At 41.8% G+C, this 22,758-nt stretch overlaps 1 protein-coding gene across 1 annotated transcript in view; it reads right to left on the bottom strand.

The window, feature by feature from the left end:
* Positions 1-1,571, bottom strand: part of LOC132986823 (NALCN channel auxiliary factor 1) — a 99,175-nt gene extending 97,604 nt beyond the window's left edge. Inside the window, exon 1 of the mRNA XM_061053473.1 lies at positions 72-1,571. Coding sequence (XP_060909456.1) covers positions 72-794 — 723 coding nt within the window. The 5' untranslated portion in view covers positions 795-1,571. The remainder of the gene's footprint in view (positions 1-71) is intronic.
* Positions 1,572-22,758: the final 21,187 nt, after the last annotated feature.

Genomic DNA, 22,758 nt, shown 5'->3' with positions numbered 1-22,758 from the left:
TGAACCCACCCCCTTTAAATGCACTTGTGATTGTGCATGGGTGTGCGTGCATGCGGCCTCGTTAGTCCTACCTTGCATTCCTCCATGCACGTCCTGACCGAGTATACATCCGTCTCGTATTTCTGAACCAGCAGCTCAAACTCCCGGTAGTTGTCCTCCGCCTCCCGGTCCAGACGCTGATAAGCCCGGATGCACTCGCCGCATCCCTCCCCCGTGCTCATATCCAGGGTGCAATTCAAAGCGTCCAGATTTGTAAACCCGTTAAACAAATCCAAAAGTGAGTAGGAATTACAAAAAGAAAGGTACAAATCGCTCAGATTCACGTACGCCAGCTGTGTCCCCTTGTCCCCTCCATCGGAGAGGCCCAGGCACACGGTCTGCGCGTCCGTGAAAGTAAAGCAGTCTTTGAACAGGCTGTCGGGGTGACAGGTGTCCATTCGCCACAGAGGTTTGGTAGAATTCCCTAGAAAAATAGCATCTTGCTCTCTGGCGAGGCGGCTGGGGTCGGGTGTTGTTGGGATAGGGTGTCGGTGGAGGGACTTTTTGTATTCGCCCATGTCCGTAGTGACGAGCCCCTCGTCCGGCCGCTTGTCTCGGGTTCGTGTCAATTTGGCCTCGGCGCAGAACCACAAGTGATCAGAGAGCAGGACTGTGATGAAGAGCAGAGAGGCCAGCGACAGTCGCCATCTCTGGGCCCGCTCCGACTCGGTAAATGGCTTCTCGTTCTCTCGGGGTGCAAACCAGTATTTTAAGCCTTCATCATGCTGCCGACGCATCCAAGCACCCCTGGTCATATTTTAGGAGAGTGCTGCCCTGGCCGACTCCACCGCGGGGGCTTCTCTGCCACAATACTCATTGACTTGTGGGGGAGATTGACTCCGGTTGGTTCTCCTCTGTATCGGTGGGGTGCCCGTGCCTCCGCGCGGTCCAGGGCGCTCCTCTTCTTGCGCCCGCAGGAATCCGTGCTATTCCGATCCAATTAGCGCGCCCGCACAGATTAAGCTTCGCGCTGCCGCATCCCGGTTCTCCATGGCTCTCCGGGGGGAAACGGCGTCCTCTTTGACCGCATGCCCCCCTCTCTTCCTCACACCGTCCCTCTCCGGGGTTTGTTCTCTCGTCGTGGGGCGCGGGGGAGACCAGCTGTTGCGAGTCTCTCGGAACTGATGCTGCGCGTCCGCCGCCCCTCGGTTGGCAGGAGAGACTTAAAGGAGAGCGACGAGCCCTGCCGATGCACGCAGACTGCTTTCTCCGTCCCGTACCTGGGCGAAAAGTCTAGAATCCTTCCTCCCGGTGGCCACTGTCATCTTTGACCGCGGTTAAGTTGCCGCCATGTTCGTCTTGTAACACTTTTTCGGAGAGCTGGGTCTGTTTGCGTCATCTCCATCGTTGCGATAGCTCCATCGTTGCGCAGTGGCGGAGCTGCTTATTACCAATATGCACACAAACACACAGAGAGTCACACACACACGCACACACACACACACACACACACACACACACACACACACACACACACACACACACACACACACACACACACACACACAGAGAGAGAGAGAGAGAGAGAGACACACACACAAGAGAGGAGAGAGAGAGAGAGCACAGGCAAACAGAAAGGTGGTTAGGGTGTTTCTGTTCTCCACTCTGCTCTTCATGAGTAACATATTGTCTTGCCGGGGCACAAACACACATTTTCGGCGACATCTTGCTTTTGGTGCAGGATAGATGTGAACCCATTCACAAGAATAATAATGTAGTTAAAACATCACACTCACTCTTTCTGTACAGTCATAAAAAAAACATGAAGCTTGTAGCATTCAACCACAAATACAATTGTTTTTTTTCCTGTTCTCCAGCAGAGGTGTTATTGAAAAGGTGCTGAATTGAAGCTCTTTTGACAATACAACTGAAAACTAGTCATGCTTGAGGTCAAAGCAGCTGAACAAGCACAAGGTTTGCATATCCCGCCTCCCTTTCCCATCTTATCAGCTGTGTTGTGTTTGGTCAGTGGATGTTAAAACACACATGACTTACAGTAAGGTGCTGTGTGCAGCTTGTGTGTGTGTGTCAGAGCGCAAAAGTGAGGGAAGGAAGGACCAGACAGGTAGTTTCTCTCAGGGCGCTGAAAGTAAATTACAGTATTTATCCTGCTCCTTAAAGCTACTAATCATTGTCAGTGTTCTCAGCTTGGAGTGCAACCAAAGAGAGTGTTGCTTAATGTTAATGGGCTGTATATTGGGGATAAGACAAGAGATGATTAGCTGATTAATTTGTGCTTAAAGCAAGGCTGGAGGCAGCTTATCTTACTATTTGTTGTTGAAGGAGGGGGGGAAGTGCTCATCTAATAACCATCTAATTATTTTAAGTGCAGCCAGTGTCCCCTTGCCAAAAAGTAGTGAAGCAAAAACAAACTGCATGGGTGTGAGACGAGAATGTTACACATCGCCTTGCACGAGTATTCCCCCCATTCTTGAAACTTGTCCATGCATTTTAATGTTACAGCTGCAACAAAAATGAAATACAATGTATTCAAAGTTTTAAGCAAGGGAACAAGACAAAATAGTCCCTAATTTATTATAGATAATTAAAAGTAAAATTACAAAAAAAAATTGAGGGATTTTCTGTGAAACCCCTAACCAAGGTCGACTCACGATCACTTGTTCATCCAACACATGTCTGTTTTTTATGGAATAGAATAGAATAGAATAGAATTACTTTATTGATCCCAAACTGGGAAATTGTGGCGTTACAGCAGCAGATTGTCCAAACACAAACACAAACACAATATGAGCAAAAAACACAATATTAGCAAATTTAAACACAATATAATATTAAATACAAAGTAAATAAGCACTAAAAAAAAACCTAACCCTAACCCAAAACTAAGAATGGGAATATATATAACCAGGATTTAACTAAGCATTACTAGTCTTAATTAAGAACTGCTGCTTTTGTTTGTTCATCAAACATTAAAAAGTCAAAGAAAAATCAATTTGACTTCTAAATTATTATTTTGCAAAAATGTGGAAAAGTCTAAGGGCTTCTTTTATTCTGCAAGGTTGTGTGTTGTTGATGGGTTTTTTTTTTTATCTGTGTGGGAACAGCATTGGATTTCAGCACCATGGATAGCTCACCAGTTCCCTTTTTGAGTGTCAGCAGCATTGTACCCAGTTTCCTGTCACAGAGGTTTATTTTGTCAAACTGTCCTCAAACACAACAAAACAAGCTGTTTATTCACCCTTGTTGTACTCACTGCACCTTCAGCTTAAAAACAAAACAAACAAAAAGTAAGGACCCATTTCCCACAAGGAGAATCAATTTGCTCGATGTGTCTGAGCCCAAACGTTCTGTGATTCACCTCTGGTCCAAACAGTGACTGGAAGTTCTCCACACAGTATTTTTTGCATTTTGGTGGGAACATCAACCAGATTTTGAAAGCGCCTGACGCCTGACAGTGCTTTGGCAAACAGCTGTTGTGTCAGCACTCAGGGTGCCCGAGTGCTCATCGTTCATCACTCCTCGCTCGCTCTGCATATTATGTCACTGCAGGATGCTGCGATTGTGCCTCAAGGGTATAGATGTCCTGTTTGACTCTGATTGTGTAGTCCGAATTTAAAGGGATACTTCACCCGTTGAAACATGAATCTGTGTTGACATTGGGTCATATATGTAGAAATGTGAAATACATTTTGAAGTTGGTGCCTTCTTGGCCGAGAAAAGTCAGAAAGTATCTTTTTGGCTCATGTGGATGAAAGACAATAAATCCCAGAATGCACAGCACCGCAGGCCACTCAAACTAAGGTCAGGTTTACAGACATGTTTACTTCAACACATAAGGCCGTTTCCTCAACTGATTCAGAGATTTCTTCCAGAATTAATCTTGTAAATTCCTGTCAGAAAACAGACTCTATGTCTGTGTCCATAGACAAACAGTGAGAGCACCGACACTACCAGTCCGCCCCAGCTCGAGCCGGCCCGGGCTCCTCGTCCTCACCGCCGTCGACAGGCAGGCCTTATGTCTCGGCTGCTGAGCTGGCAGCGGCCAGCAATACAGCCGCGAGACGGTTGCACCCCGCTAACCGCAACAGCTTCCGATGACGCAAAATGGCAATTTTTGCGTCACTGGAAGCTCCTCTTCAGACTCAGAAATACAAAGATTTCACATCTCAGGGGAAAATGAGGGCGGGATGCACGACCATTCAAAAATACTACCAGGTTTCTAATGATACAAAGATTAATGTAAATGGGAGAAGTATCCCTTTAAGTTTAGTTTCTCAATTTCATGCTACATCTTTAACCCTCACGGGTTTGATTGTGAATTTGTGTGTGTGTGTGTGTGTGTGTGTGTGTGTGTGTGTGTGTGTGTGTGTGTGTTTGTGTTCCTCCAGCTGTTCTGTTGTAGACATATGGATATACAAACCTGGTCTGAACTCTCATAAGATCATTTCCACATCTGCATTTTGATTGATTCAAGCAGAACGCCATAAGAAAAGAACTCCTGAGAGGAGGCCAATTAACAACATATGGAGTGTGTCCTACAACAGAAGTTTGTCAGTTTCACTCTTTTCTACCTGTGTGTTTGTGCGTCTGTAAAGGAGACAGACGTATTGTGTGTGTGTGTGTGTGTGTGTGTGGGGGGGGGGGGGTAGAGAGACAGACGAGGGAGACAAACTCCCCGTATGTCTGTGAGATGAATGCAGATTGTTTGCCCGGAAATCTGGAGCCATCACAGTGACAGTAAGAGCTGTCAGACATGACTCATCCACTACTCATGCTGGGGAACATGTCTGTTCAGTTTGTGTGTATTTTCTCTAAGGCGCCGACCGATATGGGATTTTTTTGGGGCCGATATCGATATTGGGGAGAGAAAAATATCCAATACCGATATATCAACCGTTATCTTAGATCTATGTATGGAAGCACATTTCCGCCAGTTAAAAAAATAAAAAGAGAGATAAAAAGAGAGATAATAAAGTCGAAATTATGAGATAATAAAGTCAGGGACACCATCTACTGCCGTGAACTCTAGCCTACAAAATAACTGTGTGGTACATTGACAGTTAAATGGTACAGTCAATGCTACTTAAACAGTAATGTAATGTGTTTAGTTATAATTTCGACTTTATTATCTCATAATTTCATAATCTCGACAAAGACAAGTTTTCATTTTTATTTTTTAACTGGTGGAAATGGGCTTCCATATCTATATTTCTCCTGGGGAGAAAAATAAATACAGACTATAGATACTCCCTCAAAGGCAGTTATCAAACACTAGAGCAAAATATACAGTATAAGAAAGACAAGATGGTCTCTCAACTTTATTGTTACTTCACATGTACGTGTTTCACCGTCTGACACTCTGGATGGTGATAATGCTGCTGTAATCCATATAGCGCCCTCTGCTGGTGAAAGAGAACTGCTGGTGCAATTTAACTCGAATGAAATTCTATTTGACTGGTGATTATATCTCGTAATAGAGCGCCAGAGGAACGAGTCCTAAAACCAGGAAGTGAGTTAGCATTTGAGCGCCATGGGGTCTAACGTCTAAAAGTCAACGGGGATTTTGAATGTGTTTGTGGTTAGACGCCTGAAATAAGGTCTGTGGTTAACACAAGCTGAAGAGATGTTGGTGTTTTGTTAGACCACATAAACTACGTTAGGTAATACCCCCACTTGTGAAGTTTGAAGTTTTTACTCGTCTTTAAAAAGGCGGTTGCTAACAAGTGGCTAAATGTGACTACAGCGGTTGTCGGGGACATTAAACGTCATCACGCTGGACACAGAGGGCGGGAACTCTCTCACTAGTCGGAGATGTCTCCTGTAGGTTTAATCTTTAGGTTAAGGTGAATATTATGTTAGTAAACTATTTATTAAGCTACGTGGATTAGTTTATCGGAGATCGTCTGAAGCTGAACGCTAGTGACGTCACAATCATCCGACCGCGGTGTAGTTAGCTTGTAGCATAACGTTAGCTTTTTACTTCTGTCGGCCGCATTAACGCTTCAAACATCATAAAAATGGCGTTCATCTGTGAAGATTATCCTGCTGAACAAAACGCCTACGCTTCAGAAACGTGTGTTTAACACAGAGATTATTTTCTGCAATGATCCAAAATCCAATGAAAACATCCCAGAGGAGAATTCTCTTTAGACCCCCATGGTGATGCTACTTCAGGGTTGGCCTACAAAAATACATCATATGGTTTGTTCTTTATATCGGCTCATATATGCAATCAAATTAGCCGATACCGATAGTCACTTGATATGCTTATATCGGCCGATATTATGGACTGGGAGATGAATCGTTCTGGCTTTTATTTCCTTGTTGGAGCAGTAGAAGTGCTCTTGCCAAATCAAAGGTAATTTGCAGAGTTGATCTTCTTTCCTACGTTTCTAACTTGTTTAGTGTTTCCTCAAGTTTCTATTCAGATAATAAATGTGCCATTCAATATCAAAAACCTTTCTATGAATATATTTTGTACTTCATTGTCCCCTCCGCTCTGCCAGAGGCACTTGAAGGTACATTAGTGTCATTCAGATTAAGCTGAACCATTTCTTTCTAAACGTCTATTTAAAAAAATGATTTTCCAACTAGAAAATAACCAAGCAAAGCAAAGGTTTCTTTGCCTCACAGTCTGGGTCTCTAGACATCATCCTGGTTCTGATTCCGGCTATAAAAAGATTTTATTAACGCAGGCAAGCTTAAGCTGAAACTGACAACCTTGCTACTAAAAATAACAAGATTTTTAAGAACATTTTAAGTTTTTGTCAGGACCTTTCCGCACCCTGGTGTTCACTATCTCATCGTTGCAATGTTTCCACCGCCTGACAGGATGGGTGATGGAAGGAGACAGGGAGGAGGAGAGAGGTGGTGTTAGTCAGGACCTACTGACAACCAAAAGAGGAGAACAAGGTGAATGAAAAGAGACAGGTGACATCATCCAACTGTGCCATTTTGCCGACTTGTGTCAAATCTACAACCTTCTCACCTCCTACACAGCATGTCAGCGTGGAAAGTGAATCTGTCTCTTTATCTCTTAGCTGGCTTTAAGAATAATGATCTTTTTCTCTTTCTCTCCTCTTTTCTACACTTTCTTTCCTCCTTTCAGTAATCTGTCAGCGTTTTTAATACTCTCTCGTTCTGTAACCATCTCTCTCTCTCTCTCTCTCTTCCTCTCCCACTCAGCTGACCCTACACAACTCCTCTGATATGACTCTTCCTTAAGCTGTCACTCATCATCACCCTGTCTTCCTCTCACTCTCCGTCTCACTCTCCTCATCCTGCTTTCATCTGCCTGACGCAAGAGCGGGGAGAGAGACAGGCTCCATCTCTCTGACTGGCCGGGGAAGACAACACCCTCAGCAGTCCTGAGTGGATGTTACAAACTGACCAGAGATTTGTGAATTAAGGTTAGTAGATAATCCCGATTAAGAAAAGCATGCAGTGTACACACCTGCAAAGACGTGTTTGTGTTGCTTACAGTTGTGCACTAGTTTGTCTACCTGCTCTCATTTGTAGTTATTCTGTTTCTCTTGTGAGTGACTCTTTGTTTATAAAGTTATAATTATTCAATTAAATCATTATTTTAATTGATTTAAATGTGTATCATGACCATGTGAAAACTAACTCCTCGCTATTTGTAATCTACATGGTAATGGTGTGCTCTGTCATTTTAGACTTTACAGCATGGCTGCACATTAAATCACTATTTTAATGTTAATGCACTTTAAGCATCAGCAATAAACACAATAATCACAGAAGTCCTACTTTAAAGCATCAATTAAGAAAAAATGTTTTGCATACAGAATGCTTTGTCACTCATCTTGTGCACCTTTAACGCATTAGATGGAGATTGGGATGTAATGGCCATTCAATACAACATTTGGCTGCAGTCATGAAGCTCAAGCTAGCTATCAGCTACCCTCAGATTAATTGGTTCTGATTTAGCGGTGAAAAAAAATTTTTTTGGATTTATTTTGTATGGAGAAGGGACATGTTTTAAAGATATATCGTTTAAAGTTAGAAACTGAGTGATAACTTAATGCACTCTTTAATTATTTATTTATTTATCACACTTGTATTGAACAATAAAATGGCACATCACATATTTCTCTCTCTTAACATGCAGGCCTCATTTATACCATCGTTTTTTAAATAATTTTGCAGACATATATTTTAATGCAGCAATGCTTCACAGCAATAATATAACTTTGACAAAAAAAAATGCATGCAGTAGTTGTGCTTCACTCCGATGGATTACCCAAACACCTTGAGTCCACCAATGGGTTTCCAACTGTATAGAAACTGTTGGAAATCATGGGGTCGTCGGTAGCCTTGTGGTTATTTCATGCGCCCAATGTACCATGGCTATAGTTTCCTAGTGAGGCGGTCCGGGTTTGAATCTGACCTGTGGCTCCTTTCTGCATGTCATTCCCCACTCTCTCTCTCTCCCTGATTTCTGAGTATCCACTGTCCTATTTATGATTAGGCATGCAAATCCCCAAAATAAACCATTAATGGAAATCATTAAACGGCAGCTTTGAAGGTGATAGACAACAGTGATGTAAAGTGGTTATAGTTTGCTATACATTTGATTCAATATGCAGCATCACTGCGATGGTCTGAGCATGTACTAAATGTGAGAGGGGACTGTTAAATGTAAATAATGTACATTTCTGAGACTGTTCTCTTGGTCCATGGAATCGAGGAGGATTAGTCTGATGATGGAGAAGATACCATCGTGCAGTTCCACCTTCCACCCCGCCCACTCCCACCTCTGCTCCGCCTCAGGGTTCTTACTCTACCAATCGATTGGCTAACCCCATTTCCATTCCAGGAATCCCTCAGCGCCTTATCAACACAGCTTACTTTTCCCAAGGACACTGCCTGTTCCCAAGAGCCAAGATCCGGGATTCCTTGCCCATATTCCCACCACACAATGTGGATCTCTCTCTCTGGAGTTCAACTGGCCTCCAACTTCAAAATAATTGTGCCTGTCAGGAAAGGAAAGTTTTCAGGCAAAGATACGACACCTTACAGTAGTTAAGGCTCATGTATTTTATGTGTATTATTGTTTGAGTAGTAACCAAACCATGGTGTACATCTGATTGTAATATCATACCAACAACAATATTTTCTTGTTCAGAACTTGTTCAATTGTCAGAACATGTTGTTTCTATGAAACTCTGATTTATATGTCATAACTCATCAGTTGTATTTGTGTGCATTAGAGTGTATTCTTGTTCTTCCTGTCTTACCCTGACATTGCATCACTGAGCCTGAGACTGTATCAAGAAGCACTCAATCTCTTCACAATCTCTTACACAGGGAATGATTGCTCGCTCTGTGAAAGGACAATCAGGCTGAAGAAATGATAATCGCACAGTGGGTTTAACTGTTCTTTTCAACTATTGGCTGGGATACCATTAGATTGTGTGCAGACATTTATGGTTTGCAGGCAGCGAATCCTGATACCTTAGTTATGTTTTTTGTTTGTTTCTTCCATGCCACCATGGGGGTTGACATTTGTGGTTTGAAATATCTAAACAGTAGCACAGATAACCATGGAATCAGCTGCATAAATTCAACCCTACCTTTGTTGAATATCAACAATTGTGACAACCTACTAACCACAATGCTAATATTAGAAATTCAAATCATTTTGATTATGCCCAAACCCCATTATTTCCTGTCTGTTTAATGCTTACTGTCAAATGTTAGAAAGCTTAAAGCTCACATGAGAAACTTTCACTTTCAGTTGATTTTGCCGCTCATAGTAGACAATGCAATACTTCTATCTCTTTACCATCTTGTCCTGTGCTAAAATAAGCCAAATTAGACCGCTTAACAACTTTAACCACAGATGTGGTCAGGTTGAGGTACCAAAACAGCTTCTCGAGTCGTGGGAGAGATCATCGGCTGGGTTCAAATGCTTAGTCGTATTGATGTTTGGTTTCATGGACACAAACAGTGGTCTCTTGGGTAAAGAGCTCTGCTTGACGGATAATGCACAAACAGGCTTCAACGGTGCATAAACCTGCTCCATATGAGATCAAGCAAAGCAAGCTACACCACATTTAATTAAACTAATGCTTTGTTTTAACATGTTGTGATAATCTTAAAATTCAAGAGTCCTGTGCAGCAACAATAACATTGGATCTTTTTTCCTCCAGATGGAAGGAGCAAGCCCCCTGTAACATCAGCTTCAGCCCGCGTGTAAACAGCAGAAGGCAGGATTTACAAGAACCCCAGAGCTGAAACTGAATCTCCGATCTCCTGCAGAGAGAGCTGTGGCCCAGCCCTGAAGGATTTTTTGTCATCAAGCATCCCAGCTGTCGACACCAACCTGAGCTGGACCTCCAGTATCTTATTCCTTATGTGTGTCTGTCCATCTCTCCACATCCTTGTAGGCCTCTTTCTTCACAATTAATTCCACTGACTTTAAAATAGAAAGAAAACCAGTTTGAAGCAGCTGTTCTTCTGCATTTGCACCGAGCTGTTGATATCACTTGAACTTAGTATTCTTTGAGTGATATGAGCTCGCATAAAAATTTCATAAGCTGAATTTAATAGGACAACAGATTGAAGACCTCAGATGAACCATTTATTAATGCAAAGCATGGCAAAGGCTCAGTGTGTGAGCAGGGAAAATGAGCCTGGCGTTTCTAAATGCATTTCCCTCTCGCTAATCTGTGCTGTCAGAAAAAAGCACCTCCTGATGAAAGGGATATGTCTACTCCTGGATCCAACAGGAAAGTGTGTGTGTGTGGGGGGGAGGGGGGAGGGTATGCAATGAAGCCTTTGAAGAACTGGGAGTGAAGTCAAATCCCAGCAATCATGGAACCCGAGCAGCATCCAGCGCCGAGATCCAGTCACCTCTCATCCTGTAGGAGTGGTGTGTTCACAGGAATAAACACACAGCTACTACCCAGATTGTGCCGGGGGTTGGGGCTGGAGGAAGGCCAAGGGTAGCTCTGCTCCAATCCCCCAGACTCATCCCTCCTTCTCTCGCCTCCTCCTCCTCTCTTTAGCTTGGATATACTGAGCCTGAGCACATCACCAAGACAGTCTCTGCCACTGTGTTTGAATCACAGCTCACACGGCTAATCAGGGCAGTCCGTTCAAACTTTCCCTCTTCAATCTCTCTCTTACTCATGTCGTCTCTGTCTTACTGTGGAATGTAATGTATCAGCAAAAGGGACTATAAATGTGCCCTCAACACTTTGGCTGCTTTAGTGTTTAAAATTGGTACCTGACTAAATGAGGGTACATTTTTAGCCATGCAAACCATCAGTTTAATTTCACATTTGAATGAAATGTGTGTACACAACATCAGGATAGATTGCCATTAAATTTTGTATGCAAAGGTCGGAGAAATATCAAAGTTCTACAATTCTACAATTCACTTAGCAGACTCTTTTATCCAAAGCGACGTACATCAGAGAGTAAGAACAACACAAGCAAGGATCTAGAAAAAAGGGAACAATGTCAGTAAGAGCAAACGATCAGCTTTGAGTCTGATTGGACACAGAGGTGCTGACAGGAAGTGACCAGAGGCAAAGCACAACACTGAGGGCAGTTCTTGAGAGCTCTAATCAGTATAGAAACCATCTTATAAGTCGTCGTTATCAAACAAAAACCATCATCATTACCATCATCATCATCAATAATATGGAGACCATCATCATTAAGTTAGTAGGTATTCATGAAAGAGCTGGGTCTTTAGCTTTTTCTTAAAGGTGCAGAGGGACTCTGCAGATCAAAGTTCTTTGAAACTGTAATTATATTGAGTTCCCAGGTACTTGTAATTAAGTGTATTGTTATATATATATATAAGGAATGCAACAATTCTCAACATAATACTGAACCGTTCGATAGGGCATCCCAGTTCAATAAGTTCTTGTGAATTGCAGGTTCTATAGTTTTGTGTAAAATGAGCTTGCATTGCATTCCTCTCTGAATTGGCTCAGTGAGTCCACCTGCTGAGATGAGGAAACACCTGCCGGCGAGCAATGAGAAGAGGCCGCAGTGTGAGGAAACATCGCAGTCTTTCAAATCAGTGGTATGGGGACGTTTCGGTTTTGGCGTCGAAGAGTCGTATAAAGAGAAGGAAGAGAAAATGGTAAAACAAAAGAATGACTGCAAACATCTCGCCTACTCAAATGGAAACACAACGGAGTGTGGCTAAAAGTTTACAGCAACAGACTGCGGCAGGCTGTAACGTTAGCAAGCTGTAACGTTAGCGGGCTGTAATGTTAGCGGTATGTAATGTTAGCGGTATGTAACGTTAGCATGCTGTCACATTAGCAGGCTGTAACGTTAGCGGGCTGTCATGTTAGCAGGCTGTAACGTTAGCAGGCTTTGACGTTAGCATGCTGTCACATTAGCGGGCTGTAACGTTAGCGGGCTGTGACATTAGCGGGCTGTGACGTTAGCGGGCTGTAATGTTGGCGGGCTGTAATGTTAGCGGGCTGTAATGTTAGCGGTATGTAACGTTAGCATGCTGTCACATTAGTGGGCTGTAATGTTAGCAGGCTGTAAAGTTAGCATGCTGTCACATTAGCGGGCTGTCACATTAGCAGGCTGTAACGTTAGCGGGCTGTAACGTTAGCGGGCTGTAATGTTAGCGGGCTGTAACGTTAGCAGGCTGTAACGTTAGCAGGCTGTAACGTTAGCAAGCTGTCACATTAGCGGGCTGTCACATTAGCGAGCTGTCGTGTTAGCGGGCTGTCACGTTAGCAAGCTGTAACGTTAGCGGGCTGTCGTGTTAGCAGGCTGTGACATTAGCGTGCTGTAACATTGGCGTGCTGTAACGTTAGCGTGCTGTAACGTTAGCGTGCTGTCACATTAGTGTGCTGTCACGTTAGCGTGCTGTAACATTAGCGGGCTGTAACGTTAGCATGATGTCACATTAGCAGGCTGTAACGTTAGCGGGCTGTCGTGTTAGCGTGCTGTAACATTAGCGGGCTGTAACGTTAGCATGATGTCACATTAGCAGGCTGTAACGTTAGCGGGCTGTCGTGTTAGCGTGCTGTAACGTTAGCGGGCTGTAACATTAGCATGATGTCACATTAGCGGGCTGTAACGTTAGCGGGCTGTCGTGTTAGCGTGCTGTCGTGTTAGCGTGCTGTAACGTTAACGGGCTGTCGTGTTAGTGTGCTGTAACGTTAGCGTGCTGTCACATTAGCAAGCTGTCGTGTTAGCGTGCTGTAACATTCGCGGGCTGTAACGTTAGCATGATGTCACATTAGCGGGCTGTCGTGTTAGCGTGCTGTAACGTTAGCGGGCTGTCACATTAGCAAGCTGTCGTGTTAGCGTGCTAAAGTGTTTAAATAGAAACGTTTGTTTTGTAAATAAAGAAATAGTTTTAGAAAAACAAAAAGGTATTTATGATAAATATCTGTGCTTTCTAATCCTTACATTAAAATAGGATAAATGTTTTTTTCCCCCAAAGCTTTAATGCTAACGACAACATCAAGACAGAATCAACACAAATGGATGTGAAACACTAAATAAAGGAAATCCCTCTGCGTGTCCGTGACAGGATACGTACATGTCAGGAAACGTCATGCCTGATGTGTCTGTCAGGACAGATTAGTCATGACACATGATGAAAAAAACCTGACAAGAGAGCCAACTGAACTGTGTAGAACAGGTGTGTTTTCAGTGAGATTTCCACGGCAGTCAAATATTGTTTATACCTGCATGGATGAAAGTCATCCAGGAATCATAACCGATGGTGTGAGAGCAGATTCAGAGCAGCGTGATGATCTCCATCCAACTGATTTGAACATCCGTCTACACAAAGTTAATGTGTATTATTCTTAGTGTTTTTCTGCTGTTTTGTTTTTGTGCTTGTTAGTTCATGTTAATATACTGGAGTGCTAAACTGAGATGTACATTCTCTCTTCACCCCTCTGTAGCTATACGATATATACTTCCTCTGTGACCTCGTTTGTGTTTTGTTCTCTGCCTGTTTTTAGTTTATTTTTTTATCTGTCTTGTTTTTTTTTTTGTCGGATGTTGCAATTGTCTTAACAAAAGGATAAAATGTGAATGCATACTGTAAACTGTCTTTAAAGTTGAACTTACATAAAAAACTTTAAATGAAAAAAAAAAAAGATGGTGAATATGATTTTGATTTGATTAATTTATTTTTGTGTCATGCACACAAAGTGTCCAACCCTCATGGGCATATAAGACACCAAAGAATTCAGTTGCAGTGGTTCACATTTACATATCATAACATTGCAAAGTTTCCAGCTCCTGTCACAGTTCAGTCTTAAACAACGTGCTCTGTCTTTTTTCTGCAGGCTTTACAAACAAAATCTGCTATAACAAAGTTTCTTTTTTTTAAAACACAACTCAAGTTTTTCATCGTCTAGCCAAAAGAAATCAACATAATTTGAAGACATTCTTTTAAAAAGAACATCCATGATGTCAGCGTACATCGGGCAGTAAAACAAAAAGTCAATCTTGTTTTCAATTTCTCCTAACTCACACAACAAACAAACTGGGTCTTCCTCTGGAATGGCATTAAACCTGCCGGTCTCTTAAGCTAAAGGCAATGTTCCTGAACGTAGCCGAGTGCAGAGAGATCTTTGTCTTTTGGTTAAATTAAATTTAGCATAGTCTTCTACACTGCAGCAATCCTTAATGAGACAATATGTTCTTAGTTTTAGTTTGCATCATATATCTACAGACCATTTCTCTTTGTACATTAGAAACATATTATTTTCTATCTCCTGAATATCACAAGTTAACTTATTTAGAAAAATAAAGGAATACTGTAAACATTTTCCCTACTAGTTTTTACCATTGATATTGTGAGAATGTTAACATGTAGACTTTTTTGAATTCAGCACAGAGCACCACTGTGCCCTCACTCACAGAGCTGCTCGCCGTTGAACTAGATACTCCCAGTCTAGTTATCATGTCGCTTAGCTCCTCACTTAACTCTCTTCAGTGTGGCTTTTCTTGTTTGCAAATAAAGCCAAGGGTTCAACCGCTATCTCATCTGGTATGCACGGTGGTGGTGTTCTCAGTGTGCGAGCCGGGCCACTGTGCTGCACTGTGCTGTACTCTGCGTCATCTATCTCATCACACACACACACTGGCCGACCTCAGATGACTTTGCAGACACACTCTGCAGTCTAGCAGTCACGTGCCGATCTCTGCCTTTCTCCCTGTGGTGGCTTTGCTCTACTTCTGATCACATCTGTGTGTTCGCCTGGCAATCTGAAATCTTTTGCCCTAAGTGAAACAATCACAGGAGGAGTGCCCTCCATTAGTGCACGTTAAACACGGTAAATTCATTTAACCTGGGACCATGTTAAAAGTAAAGATTGTGTCATTGTTAATTTCCTTATCCGCTCTATTAGCGGCTCTGCTAGCTGCTCCCTAAAAGCTGCTTCGACGCAAAGGAGGCAGCAACAAACAAACACACACACACACACACACACACACACACACACACACACACACACACACACACACACACACACACACACAGGCTTATGACCTCCTTCTTTTCCTTTTTAAACAACCATCCTCCTTTTCTATCTTGGCGATTATCCTCCTCTCTCCATCAGTCATGCTGCTCTCCTCGAGGCTCTGTAAATATCTACCACAGACAGACTAAAGTTCAGGAAAAGGTCAAAAGCGATAAATTCCGCACTGGCTCTTTCTACTGAGTATCAGCATGTAATCAGGGCGTGAGGAAGTACCCATATCACGGTTTCATCAGCTGAGAGTATAAGGCAAGCAACAACATCATCCTCGCCTTTCTATCAAGCATGTACAGTACTGCGACCATTTAAAGAGACCGTCCTCAGAAATGATCCATGCAAGGAAAAGCATCAATCACCCCCTCAGCGTGCTCCTCCTCGAGGCTCGCTGGAGCCGTGATGCATTGCACCACTGAGATGCTCGATTTACCAGGAAGGAGACTAGCAGGGGAATAAATGATATGCTGAAATTATTATGGCTATAGTCAAATCAATCAGCCTGAGAAGATCGGCATCATCCGATCTTTGCAAGCTCCCATCATGCAGCGGGGACTAATATACGGGGTCAAAGCGGGGTCACGGCCGTAGCTGAGGTGATACACTGTAATCAAGCCAGGGGTCCAGGGAGTCGAGGCCTGGGGGAACATAAATCAACAACATGAAGTGCCACTTTATACTGCTAACACAAGAATGCACTCTCTTGCTTTCACACACAAACGCTGCACACACACGGACACGGACACACACACAGTTGGAAAAAAAACATTTAACTCATTTACCTGGGTTTCATATTCTGTCATCAGGATGCACACGTTCACACAAAGATGCAGAACGCCCTCCTCCCTGCTAATTCCTCCCATTAACAGTGACATTTAAAGATATCTCCCCAGTGCACGTCAGCCAGTGTAAAGTACCTTTTCATTAAGCTCTTATTGTGTGGGCCTCAGGGGTGAGGAGGGGAAGTGCCTGTGTGTGTTTTCCACTGAGTTGTGTGTGTGTGGGTGTGTGTGTAGGAGAGAGCAATAGAAAGAGAGAGAGAGAGAGAAATGGACAACAACTAAGAGCCAAGTGTGGCGATAAAGAGAGGGGAAGACGAGGAAAAAAAGGCAGTGATATATCGTCCAGATTCACAGGTTCAAACTCTTGTCTCTAAATCACAAGCTTCCCTGAGCAGTGCCTATTACCCTGACGTACTACAGGGTCATATGACATAGTGGAAGTCAGATACGTATATCACTACATGCACTTGAATGTCGGTCCTTCCACTCAATCATTCCTGTTCTCTCTCTCAGTTTAGTGCATTTTTCTACTTGTAGGACTGACTGTGTCTGTGTAAATACATCGTCATGTTTTTGAATCAGCATGCTGTGTTACTGCTAATCCTAGTTCTTTAATGCTGACTTTGTAGCAGCCATGTTATGTCAGCGTCTGATCCAACCTTCACAACAGGGTCCTAAGACGCTGACTAGACTCTTCTCCTCTGTCGCCCCCCGGTGGTGGAATGAACTCCCAAACTCCATGTGATCTGCAGAGTCCCTCTGCACCTTTAAGAAAAAGCTAAAGACCCAGCTCTTTCATGAATACCTACTAACTTAATGATGATGGTCTCCATATTATTGATGATGATGATGGTAATGACGATGGTTTTTGTTTGATAACGACGACTTATAAGATGGTTTCTATACTGATTAGAGCTCTCAAGAACTGCCCTCAATGTTGTGCTTTGCCTCTGGTCACTTCCTGTCAGCACCTGTGTGTCCAATCAGACTCAAAGCTGATCGTTTGCTCTTACTGACATTGTTCCCTTTTTTCTAGATCCTTGCTTGTGTTGTTCTTACTCTCTGATGTACGTCGCTTTGGATAAAAGTGTCTGCTAAGTGAATTGTAGAATTGTAGGAAGGGTACTGTACATTTGTCATTGACAGTGTGTGACCAAGGGTTACATTGGGATGTATTCATTTTAGTGGGATCCATGGTTTCAATGTCCGGATTCCGCCTTAGGTGCGTGGATATGACTGACTGATATCAAACTATTAACCAAGTATAACAAAGTGAGACAACCCTGGGCTGAACATTGATTGATATCATTACAGATACTGTAAGAACTACAAAAACCCTGCAGCAGATGACAGTGAATTCTAAAAATGAAAGATGCATGTTGTTTAAATAAATAAGTACATTTCTAACCAAGTTGCTCTGAGGATCTCCTCTCCTACCCAGGCAGCTCTGTTCTTTTTGAATCCTCTCTCCTCCCAAAGCTGCTCCGCTCCTCTCTCCTGTACAAGTTCATCTTTCCACTCCAACTCCCTCCCACCTCTTCAGACTGCTCTGCTTCTCTCTCCTGTCCAAGCACCTCTTCTCCTCTCTCTACTCCCCAAACCACTCTGTCTTCTTCCCAAGCGCCTTTCTCCTCCCAAGGCTAATTTCTCCACTCCCAGTGTTTCCCCCAAAGCTCTTCTGTTCTCCCAAAGCAACTCTGCCTCTCTTTCCTTCCCTAAGCTCCTCAGCTCTTTTCTCCTCCCAAAGCTTCTCTCTCTTCTCTTCTAGTTGCTCTGCTCCTTTCTCATCCTCTCTCTGCTCTGTTCTGCTCCACTCTGCATTTAAATAAGCCGAACTGACAAAGGAAAACAACTGATTAAAAAATGTGCCAAGGGACAGACAATGAACTTGAACTAGCCTGGCCTTTCAGTTTGGTACTTTAATATCAGAAAATGAAACATGAATGGAATACTTAGTGAACATTATACTTAATTTATAAATGGCTATGACATCTTTGCCCAGCTAAGCAAATCAGAAATGAAGCATCTTGAGAAACCTACAGAGAAAATAATTCTGTCTGACGTCACTGATGCGATTAGTTAGCTTTAAGGGGAAACCTGGTAGAATAAAATAGAATAGAATAGAATAGAATTACTTTATTGATCCCAAACTGGGAAATTGTGGCGTTACAGCAGCAGGTTGTCCAAACACAATATGAGTAAAAAACACAATATTAGCAAATCTAAACACAATATAATATTAAATACAAAGTAAATAAGCACTAAAAATATCAAAACTAAGAATGTGAATATATACAACCAGGATTTAACTAAGCATTACTAAGTCTTAAATATGAAAGATTAAATGCAAATGTGCAAAAACAGAGTTGTAAATGGTCTCCGAATAAAAGGTTCTGATGTCAGCAATTCCTTCACAAAGTCATTCAGGTATTCCAGACCGCTGTAAATAAACAAGTTGAAATTATTTTTTTAAGTATTCATACAGAAAATAACTTTATAAAATGTGCCGTTGGAAGTAGGGCTGGGCGATATGACTTAAAATGTTATCAAGATAAAAAAAATTATAATATCAGTCGATATCGGTAATTATCATAATAAATGTCAAATCATTATTTCTTTCAAATTTAAAAGCTGGTTTTTGCTCCTGAGTGACGGCTGAAAAGAAAAAAACAGATGGTGAATTGTGGTGTCATCATTCTTTATTGTCTGAACATGACTAACTGTACTTGAGCAGAGGAACACTTCACAATCACAATCTCAGCACACAATGCTGGAAAACGCTGATATGACAGTTTACTGCTGAACAGTGACACTAACTGGACAAGTGCTTGCTGAGGGTCCACTTAAACTCGTTAGTGGGACGTTTGGTCATTTCCTTCCATCCGTGTGTTCAAACGTCTGATATTGTTTAAAGTGCTGGAAAAGGTTTGTGGTGTTGCCCGTTTTAGCCTCACATGTCGTCTGCTGTAATTATAGGTTTAAATCCATCACTTGTTAATGCAATAATTAATTATAATGCAATAATTATCGTTATGGTTTTTATCGCCCAGGCCTAGTTGAAGGTGTGCAAACTAAAATGTCCCTTGTTGAAACACAAGAGCATAAGCCTCTTTTTCTGTTGCACCGCATGTACAGAAATATTATTGCCAGGTATAAGATGTTACTCTTAGTTTGAATGTTGACAATAAAAATCTTAAAATTCATCCGTATTACAAAAAGTGGAGAACGAGTGGCATTGTTCATCAGCATTCTCAGTTCATCTAAGGTCAAAGCCAAAATTAGCATCTAACTACAATTTTGGTTTATTCCCCCAAAACCCATACCCACTGTAACCCACATCCAGATTCACAAACACACACTTCTTTAATGGGAAAAGAAAGATGGCCTTTCCATCCCCACAGGACAAAACAGTAACCTTTCATCTAAACCACAATCTTGCCTGTTTCTACTGGTGACCAGGGGTCTACGTTTCCTCCAGCATCAGCTTAAGTCAGGAGGGATCTCCTAAAACAGTTCAGACAATCACTTATTACAGATCACTCTGACCTTCACAAAGTGTCTGAGTTTCCTCTAAATTGAGTGAATTTGCCCTTTAAGTGAATGGTGGTTATACCCACATGACCTCATGTGCACTCATAGTCCCACAGTTTATTTCACCTTTACAAACCTCTGGACCTCACTTAGACAACGAGGCTGCATTTTTTCAAGGACAGTTGGTTTTACTTCTCTGCAGTCTGAAGTCTCCACAGGCTAAATTGAACACATTGTAATTACAGCATGCCCTTGATATTGCACTTTTTTCAAATAGGACTTTGCTGCTGACACTATTTCATGGCTGTAACTCCTTCAAAAAGAAAATGCCCTTCACAGAGAGACATGTTTTGGCTTCCTCTGATGAAATGAGCTTTGGGCACAGAGAAGCTGTTAAAATATTTCTGTTACTGCAATTAATATATGATGGTCACAAATATGAGTATGATGCTAACTGTGAAGGAGGAAGCCGAGGTGGTGACAAAGTTTGCCTGTGAGCACTTCCAGATCTTATTAATAAACATGTTGCATCTTGCTGGAGTTTGGTTGTGAGCATCTACAAGGTAAACAGGCAGCTAGCAGAGATTTTAGGAGTCACTGAGTATTTGCATCCCTTTACATTGTTTTTATTTACTTGTTGTTTGTCATGTTTCCATTAAACTCTCAACTGTTTTAGTTAACTTTTTGGAAATATTGCAAATGTTGCATTGTCACCCATATTGCATTAAAAAGTCACATAAAAGAAATGTGAATGAAGCGGTTTGGACAGAATAAACCAGGCTCAAACTTGGAATTAAATTTGGATCAGCTGTCTAACCTTGCATGGCTGTAATTCACACAAAAGTGGAGATGAAGAAGAAAAGGTTGACCATCTGTAACAAAACAAGTCACCCTTGCCTTCTTAAAGGTGACGTGAAATATGGGGAGAGGTCCTCAGGAATTTGTTACTATTTAATGTGTTTTGATTCTTATTTTATGTCAGCTTATATTGGCCATATTTAGCATTCCTATTTTCAACAACAAAGACTAAAACCACCACAAGCTAGCGTAAAAAACCTTTTTCTGTGAGGCAGTCGAGGAAGTTGAATTTTTGTCAATTCCCCAAAAACTTTTGATAATTTGCTACCATTTACTGAACATGTGTATTTTAACATTTTTGTTTCTTAATGGGGAAAAAAGGTATACATGTTCATTAGTCGCCCTTGCTTCTGTTTGTAATGCTAAGCTAGGCTAATTTTTCCTGGTTTGGCCTCATTAAATGGCATTTGTGGTGAGTGGTATACAGCCTCTCAATTTTCATTAAGAAGACAAATGCCCCAAATGTTTAATGACTTCTTTCATTAAGTAAAGGCGAGATCAAAAACTCAAAAACTCAAAAGCTCAGCTAAATTCAAAGAGATCAAAAACTCAAAAACTCAAAAACTCAGCTGAATTCAAAGACAAAAACATGCATTTTCAGTTAATGACTTTAAAAATACATTTAAAGTCTGACTGATTTAGCACCTCTGGCAAGTGGTGTTATACCACTGTGGATGCTGTTCAAGTGTCTGGAGAGCCAAAGAAAGTGTTCTCTAAAAGTCATCTTTTCATCTTTATTTTTGGCACATTGGTTAAATGTGCTAATTAGCCATCTCTGCCATCAGAGGAGGTTGGGGAAAGACCGGGAGATTAATGATTCACCATCATTAACATTCTAAAGATGCTGCAGATAAGATGGGGGCGTTCTGGGGGAAGAGTGGTGACCACTCTTTCCTAATGTTTGCATATCATTGTCAGTGATATTTGTATAGTAAGAAATGGAAATGGAAGGGGAAAGTAGGTTGGTTTGGCTAATGGCTGTCTTGTGGACATATAACCCCTTCCTGCGATGTTGTTTCATCTTTAAGACCTCACTTTACGTACCTAGTTTTGAATATATATATATATATATATATATATATATATATATATATATATATATTAACAAACAGTCTTCAAGGAAGAAACGTAGAAGTGAGTGCTGCACTGGGTCAAAAACAAAATAAAAATAGAGAAGATCAGGTGCTCTTCAAGAACAGGTGACAATAGTCGAATAGCTAAAACGTTTGACTGTCCTGATTAGAAGAGAAAAAATGAAGAGTGGAGAGGCAGTCTTAAACTGAAAGTCTGAGGCACTCTGATAACATCTAAAAATCCTTTATTTATCAGGGATTGTTGACGCGTTTCGACTCTGAGTCTTCGTCAGGACATAACTGATAAAGATGAGACAGGTGCTTAAATAGGGTGTCATGTGACGTCATGGTCACATGATGCATTTCAAACATCTGATTAAGATGTAAACAAACACAGCGACTCACATATTATGACACAAAAATATTTTCAGAACTTGTTTAAGTACGGTAGGATGCCATGAAGGAATAAGTTCAGTGCAAAACACACACATACAACGTTACAAAATTACAAAATTGTCAGAGACGATGCATAAATAATTAAATAAAAGCAAAGTGGAAGAATAACCACCACCAGGATCACTTCATTATGTGTTGAATCATAAGCCGTTTTCACATCTGCACTCCGGATAATATCTAGATTTTTACAGGAGGACTTATTTCTCCTGACCTATCCGTTCACATATGCTCCTCACAGCAGGGGACTTTCCCTGTCAGAGGGGAGGGGGAGCGGGGGATTTCCTGAGGTAAATAAACAACGCGGAAGTAGCGGCCGAAGCAACAGAGTCCGCTACACGACGTTATAATGAGAATATTTGCCTTTATATCAATGCTATGTGTAATCTAATGGAATGACAACATCCACAAAAGAGAGGAGAAGAACATACTGACGAACAGAAAACAGAATGCAGACGTTTAATTAGAGCACGGAGATCGTAGTGGAGACACTTTAAACAGTCACTATATAAGCGTCATTCTCTTTCTATTGGCTTGAGGTGAACTATCCGGAGTATA

The sequence above is a fragment of the Labrus mixtus genome, chromosome 13, assembly GCF_963584025.1.
Source record: "Labrus mixtus chromosome 13, fLabMix1.1, whole genome shotgun sequence".
NCBI classification, from domain to species: domain Eukaryota; kingdom Metazoa; phylum Chordata; class Actinopteri; order Labriformes; family Labridae; genus Labrus; species Labrus mixtus.
The sequence above is the reverse complement of the archived record's forward strand: the minus strand, read 5'-3'. Positions and strand labels throughout refer to the sequence as shown.